Raw genomic sequence first — 7,634 nt, 5'->3', positions numbered from 1 at the left:
TCTGCAGCGCGCCCGGCCCCGGGGGCAGCGCCCGCTCACCTGGGAAACAACAGCCATCCCGCGGGGTTCAATCCGCATCCCGGAGCGTCAACCGGAGACCGAATTGAAATTCCTTTTATATAACGAGGTCTCCGTTAACCACCCACCACAGCCGGTCTATTTAATTGCTTTCTTTGCTAAGAGTGCGTAGGGTATCCTATGATCTTTCAAAGCTGCTACCTGCACCAGTTGTTTTAATAACTTGGAGCAAATTAGGCAAGTTATTATGAAATAATTATTGTCTTTTTCTGTTATGTGTATGCTGTGTTTTTTTTTCTCTTAATGGGTTTTTCACATTAAAAATAAAGGCAAAAGAAAGAGGATGCACATGTTAGAACCTAGGAGTTTAACAGAATGTAATCCTTGAGGTTATTTGATGTGACCAGCGTAAGATAAACTAAGCAGTAGCGTTGGACCTGACTCATCTTGTGCTCACTTGCATCTCTGCAGGACTAGAGTCATAGGTAATTGTACCAAATCCCCACCACCGCAAAGCTGTGTGCCATGAGTTTTTATCAAGATAAAAACTTCTGGTACTTGGTGGTTTTAGGCGTTTTCAAAGGTTAGGAAGACGGCGGCCCCGAGCTTAACATCACTCAGTTCCGGTGTGATGTTCTTGCAAAGGAAGAACTTGCTCCTGACAACAATCCTTCATACACACCATGGCTGAGACAGTGTGCTGTACGCAGATGTTTCTGTGCAAAATTACCTGTTTGGTAGTTTGTGATACACCAAGCTAAACAATAGCAACATTTTTATTGGTAAAAGATGCTTTTGTAGCCTACAGGATTGCACATACATCCCATAAAAGAGGTTTTGAAATATTTTTGGGGGGGTTTATGTTCCATCTAGCACAGCAAGCATAATAAAACCACATGAAAACATGTACACTTCCTTTAAGCCTGTCTTTTGCAAAGCATAAGGTAATCTTGCATTAGTCAACTTTGAGCAAAGGCTAGAAAATTAAGTAGTCTACCTGTGTTTATCTAAAAACAGAGGTGAAAAAAGCAGTTGGATAATTAGATATCCTCTCTCTGCCTTCCACTGCTCCTCATCTATCTCGTGCTGTTTCTATGTTACCAAGATCTCCAAGAGCTAATGCGCAGCTGCAGTCAACCAGTAAACATGTAATTTGCAAACTTTTTTTGTTGTACTGCAGGGAATACAGATATCAAGTACTTTCTGAAATAAATGAATCTTAGAATAGCTCCCACCCTTTTTAACAAGATCATAGCCATCAGAGATGTATTACAGAGTGTGCTAGTGCTGTTGTTACAGTACAGCTCTGTCTCTAGTTTACTTCAGCCTTCCCCACTGAGGAAAGGCTTTTGGAACAGAACCTTCAGTGCTGTGGGAGTTGAGGCAGTACGTGGTGTATGTGGCTTCTTAAAGGCCCTGGGAGTTGGATCAGTGTGTTATGCTTTTGGCTCTTGTAGAACATAGTTTCTGGAATACTAGAACAGCTTTAAGATATGCAAGTTCCTGGGAAATAGATAAGAGCACTTTTATTTATTAATAGTTGAAACTGTAAAGAGGAAAAATGTTTAGAACTGTTGATTGGGGCATTTTTAATGAAAATTTTTTGTCTTTATTTTGAAGACTTGACAAAATAACTGCCAATAGCAGACTATTTTTAATTTGTCTCTGCCTTTCTAGCTAAACTGATAGTGTGTGCTTCTTCAATGACCTGGAAAGGCTTCAGAAAGGGCTCCTAAATAATTAAACAGCAAACAGTATAAAACAAATCTTCATTGTCTAGAAGCACATTTAGACAGTGAAGAGTTACGAGACAAACCTAAGCAGATGTTGCAGAGAAAGAACTGAGAAATCCAGGAGAAGGGCTAAGGGTGAAAGCAGTCTGCTGCACTGGAGCTCCCCTGACTGCATGGCAGTTCCACTTTTAACAGTGGTAGGTAGGCTGTGTCTAGGGCTTACAGGGATCCATCTTCACACCACTGCCAACTTCAACCAGCCTTACTTCTACCTGAATGGAAATCTGTTGAGGCAAAGTCCTGTGTGCTGCTCAGCCAGCAGGAAGGGACGTGAACAGCTGCTCTTGTACCTTAGCTGCTCCTTCAGGCTTTGGCTGGCCTTAATGTTGTTAATTGGCTAGGCAGTGTGTATCTCCTCCTTTGATAGGGATAATGAGGAATGAGTTCTACTGTGTGTGGGATCAAAATAATGCTTGTGGTTATACTTTGGCTTTGTATAAACTGAGATTAGAAATCTGCATTTCTGCAGAGCCATCTGTGCCTTTTTGTTATCCTTCTGTAATCTTGCTAGAATAAAGTGGACTTTTTAAAAATCTTATGTTAGAAATGCTGTGCTGAAGAGTAAGATTATGTATATTGGATGAAACATACCTGTTTTGGTCTCAATTTTGCAAGTTTCATAGCTCTTAAAGTAAACATCAAAAGCAACTTTATTTTTGAAAAAGCGACTGTTGTGACAACAGTTCATTGTTTCATTTTAGTTTTCTCCCTTCTGTCCTTCTCAATTAGAACTTACAGCAGCCCTGAAAACGAAGGACAGCTTTTGAATTCCTTTGTCCAGTATTTTGGTGACAGCCTTGGGAGGAAGATTAAAAGAATGCCTTTAATTGAAGAAACTGTTCTGCCTGGAGACTCCCTCCTTACTCTGCCTGTAGTAATAATAGGTGAGTTTTTTCACTTTATTTTAAAGACTCTCTGTCACTGCCATTGTTTTTATAGACCTGCTGCATGAAATAGCTTGTAATTAAATAACTAATGCTTAACATCCTTACAGTGAAGATGTTTATTAGAGTAATAAAGTTGTTATGATTAACAACAGTAGCATAAAATTATGTTAAGGGGCATGTTGTTGGAATATATTTGAATGCAAATTGTGCTTTGACAAAATAAGCTGCGTTATTTGACAGCAGCTATGGGAGTCTTAATGGAAGAACTATATTGATTTCAGTGTTGATCACATAGGGTTTGATTCATGTGATCTGTCTCCTTCAGGATGCATGGAGGTTGTGGATGTACACCAGTAGAAATCTGTGCAGTCACACGGGACAGTGAAAAGCATAATGTCAAGTGTGTGCTGTATGCTCGTTAGGTGCTAACCTCTCATTGATTGCCTTTTTCTCTGTTGCATCCATCATTAATGTTCAGATATTTTCCCATCTTTCTCAAAATGAGTTTGATTCAATTCAGTCAGTTTAAAACAATAAATTGTAGTCTCGATTAAATACTTGAAGGCTTGTAAAAGGTTGCTGAATGACAGGATAGTAGGGGGAGCAGGCTCCATAGGTACACAGCTTAATTGAGAGTGCCAGGATGATTTGTATTGGGCCAGAGTTTTTCAGCAACAGCTGGTCACCAGCTCCTTATCGCCATGACTTCATGAGGGGATAAAGAAAAGACCTGGAGTAAAGAAGGTTTTCAGTAATCTAGTCCAAAGCTGCTGGGACTAGAGGAAACTAACAGCTTTAACTGTACCTTCAAACAAGCAGAGATACTGGAGATTGCTGTTTCAACATAATTGTGCTCACAGTAAGTCTCCACAACTTTGAAAGGCTGGTGTTTGTACAGTGCCTGTTCTCAAAGCTCTCTTCATGACAGTTTAAAATAGTGCTCATATAAAGGACTTAGGGATGTGGATGTGGCAGACGAGAATCACTTGATGAGTTTTGCATCATAGTTGAAGAGCAACAGTTTCCTGGCGTTTTGTCAGCCTTAGTATAGGTTTGCCATATGGCTAATGACTCAGTTTTCACTGTTTAGTTTTGCAAATAGGCATTATGCAAATACCTCAGTTCTTATTTTGTCTAGAGCACCTTTCTAGGTGCTGACACCAAACACAGCTGCCCTGACTATTTCTTCCTGAAAAACAAATACATTGCCCAACTGTTTTTTCACAGATATGAGACACTTCACAAGCTGATCTTCATTGTTAGCTTGTTATCACTAATTATTGTCTCACCCAAGAGCCTTCAAAGAGGTTTTAAATTATTTAATGATGCTGTAGAAAAGTATGGAAATAGTTGTCATTCCACCCATATACAAACACTCTGTCTACTGGTTTAATCTTCTCTGTGCAGTTCCTGTGTAGCTGGAGATAAACATTTCCATAGTTTGCCATTTTCACATTGCGCCATTTTATTAATCCGAAAGAAAAGAGATGGCACAAGTGTAAGCATTTAACTTAATGATGGAGGAAGAATTTTTATTCCCCTTTCTTTACCATCCCCAGTATGATGCCAGGTTTAAGATTTAATTCTGTGCTTGTGTTGCATATTGTACTGTAGCTCTGCATAGAGTACTAAGCTACTGTGATAATGTTAAGTAACTTCCGTGCAGTACTTGTCTTCAAAAAATCGGGAAGAAATCGATGCATTCCATTTGAATGAGTTGGGATTGAATAATTTTATGCTGGAACTCTTAAATCTAGAGCATGTTCTGTGTAAAACACTGTTATCTTCTGCACTAGTTTTGATTATTACTATGTAAACACATTTCATCCAAATAACATAAGGCTGTTACCGTACTTGAAGTTGATTATTTGCTTTAAATTTAGACACGTAATGTAAAAATGATTGTACTATAGTTTGCTGTATGGAAGAAGCTTCTGCTGGTACTCAAACTATTAGCTGCATATCCTGAAGAGAATTTCTTTCCCTTGGACTCAGTCTGCTTAAAGAACAGGAACTGAGTTTAGATGGTCCCAGGGAAGTTGCTGGGCAGCTTAGTGACAGTATTTCACCTTAACCTTAATCCCACCCTCAGTAATTTCCTTGGCCCTTGCCAGCCTTTGTTTTGGCAACCTTTGTTATCCATTTGGGTTTTTTCAGTCTTGTCCAGTAGGAATAATCTTTACCATGGCATCCTTGGATATGGCACACATTTTTCTCTTTCCATTGTGAACTAGCTTTGTTTACACCCCTGTAGAAAACAAGAAGTTAGCTATGCACTTGTGAAAAGATAGAGAATTTTTTACTGTGCACAAGGCACAATTCTAAAAACAGTTAAGAATTTACTCAGTCATGGGAATGCTTGTGAATTGTTGGTATGGTTAGAGTGTTTTCATAATTTCATATGATTTTCTTATGGATGGTTTCGCTGTATTGCTAAGGTTGTCTCACATCCATCTCATGTGGCAAGTGGGTGACAGGAGGGGCTTCTATCTGCTTTAAGCTTTAAATTCCTGGACTGAAGCATATCCAGCTGTTTTGTGCTGATCTGTTTGTGGGATGACAGAACAGGGTGAGAGTAAGGAAGAGTTTTTTCACTGTCTTTAGATTCTTTATGGTCTTTTTTGTAAATGGCAAAATAGAAATTGAAGTGGTTTGGGAAACAGTATAGTCAGGATCACCAATATTTAAACCTTTTTATTAAAGACTTTTGTCTTGAAAATCCCTATGATGGAAATCCACAGCTTTCCTAGACAGTCTTTTTCCAGTGCTTTATGGTCCTTACAGTACATCTAATGCTTTTATTTTTTCTCCATATCTGGGTGCAAAAACTAGATTGTTTGATAGGAACCACTGTGCACTCTCATATACTTACTTGGCTTCTAGGCCTTTGCAGAAAAATGCTCATTGAGGATTTTGTATATGTTAACAGTCTCAGCCTTTGAAAAACTCATCTGTAGTGAGTCTGCATGATTTTCTTGTAGGCCATGGCTGTGACCAGTCTATGTGCACTGCATTGTAGTAAAGTATGGCATGTTCTGCAGGTAACTGCAGCCTAGTGGAACAGGAAAAATATATCCAGTGTATGAAGAGACTGGGCATGAGCAAGGCGTCAGCAAACTGATGGGGGATTTGAGGACTGAGCAATCAGAAAAGGAAGAAGAGACAGGCGTTGGAGAAGTGGGTTTGTTAACTGGTGATAAACCAGTGTATGCAAAGGTGATGAGGAACAGGAAACAACATGTGGACTCTTGACATCAAGAGCTGAAATGGTGGAAGTAAGAGCTAACATCCTAACAATGAGTGCTATATAAAAGCATGAACAAATTAGTAACTTAAGCCCAGAATTTGCAGAGTGTGTGCCAAATACCATGTGTGCCACTCTAGATGGCAAACAAAGACAAAACACTGACAAGTGCCTCATTAGGAGAACACTGTGCTTTTCATTCAGTTAATGAGGAAGAGGAGCTGTAGAAATAGCAATAGCATATTCACATTTAAATTCTGTATCATAGCACATACTTTCTGACTTTAGCTTTCTGTAGCTTTTGATATCTGACTTTGCAACATGAATGCTACTCTGTATTTGTATGTGATAAATGTGGTCCCCTACTTTGTTTAATACTAGTCAAATAAATAGGTATATTTGCCTTATGGTGATGTTTCAGTCCCATCCATTTCATATGTTTAATAACATTTTAAAAACAGTGTCTATTAAAACTGTAGCAATGCACATATGCAAATTATAAAAGGCTACAAAAAGGATAAATATATTTGACTTGATATTGTTGCTGAATGATGAATGTGGTGTTACATGAGTTTCTTGTACTTTACCACTTACCTGCTGTATCTGATTTCACTTAGCTTTTATGTCGCTGTTGTTCCATGTCTGTAACTTCTCATCTGACTTTCAGTCTTCAGCTTTCTGCTTGTCTCTTTCTTCCTTTTGCTTTATGGACAAACCTGAAGAGCATATGCTCTACATTGTCTTTCTGCTCTGTGTTGTACAGTGCCCAGTATAAATGGGAATAATACTCAGATACCACTGTGATTGACAGGCAGGCCATTGTCTGCCAGGCCATTTTCACTCAAGAATAATGAATTTGACATGCTAAATTATGGAACTCCTTTATATGCATTTTGTTAATGCTGTAAACAGTCATACATATGTTCTACATGTATTTTGTTCTGCTTATTTGGAGGAAGGTCTTATGGAAAGCTTTATTTGGCTGCAAGGTTTTTAAGCTGCTTCGAATCGGGACAGTATGGCATTATACTACTTACAAACTGTAGATCATTGAAATCTGTACTAATACAGTGACTTCTTTCTTTATTAGGAAATGGACCTTCAGGAATTTGTCTTTCCTACCTGCTTTCTGGATACAGGCCCTACTTGTCTCCTGAAGCTATACACCCAAACCCTATTCTACATACGAAATTAGAAGAAGCTCGACATCTTTCCATTGTTGATCAAGTAAGCTTTGGTTGCATTCTTGTCTAGCTCTTTTCCTACTGGAAGCAGGGTTATGAAACAGCAGGCTTTCTTTAATGATCCTGTTTAAAATGCTTTTACAACTTACGTAAGTAGTGCCATAGACAAGAAAAGGCTTAATATTCTCACTCCACAAACAATTAAGACCTCAGTAAAGCTCAGTAACTCTGTGGCCTCAAACAACTAACTTTATCTCTTGGCCTTTCTTTTTCTACCTATAAAATAAAGAGCAGTATGAAACAGCAGGCTTTCTTTAATGATCCTGTTTAAAATGCTTTTACAACTTACGTAAGTAGTGCCATAGACAAGAAAAGGCTTAATATTCTCACTCCACAAACAATTAAGACCTCAGTAAAGCTCAGTAACTCTGTGGCCTCAAACAACTAACTTTATCTCTTGGCCTTTCTTTTTCTACCTATAAAATAAAGAGCAGTATATCTTCAGTGG

The 7,634-nt window shown here is 38.6% G+C and overlaps 1 protein-coding gene across 1 annotated transcript in view; it reads left to right on the top strand.

Moving 5' to 3' along the window:
• The first annotated feature begins 1,971 nt into the window (after positions 1-1,971).
• OSGIN2 (oxidative stress induced growth inhibitor family member 2) overlaps positions 1,972-7,634 on the top strand; it is an 11,614-nt gene continuing 5,951 nt past the window's right edge. The window contains exons 1-3 of the mRNA XM_009081142.1: positions 1,972-2,043; positions 2,541-2,695; positions 7,033-7,169. Of these exons, the coding sequence (XP_009079390.1) occupies positions 2,629-2,695; positions 7,033-7,169 (204 nt within the window). The 5' untranslated portion in view covers positions 1,972-2,043; positions 2,541-2,628. The remainder of the gene's footprint in view (positions 2,044-2,540; positions 2,696-7,032; positions 7,170-7,634) is intronic.

Source organism: Acanthisitta chloris, unplaced genomic scaffold (genome assembly GCF_000695815.1).
Source record: "Acanthisitta chloris isolate BGI_N310 unplaced genomic scaffold, ASM69581v1 scaffold12748, whole genome shotgun sequence".
Taxonomy (NCBI): Eukaryota; Metazoa; Chordata; class Aves; order Passeriformes; family Acanthisittidae; genus Acanthisitta; species Acanthisitta chloris.
The sequence above is the reverse complement of the archived record's forward strand: the minus strand, read 5'-3'. Positions and strand labels throughout refer to the sequence as shown.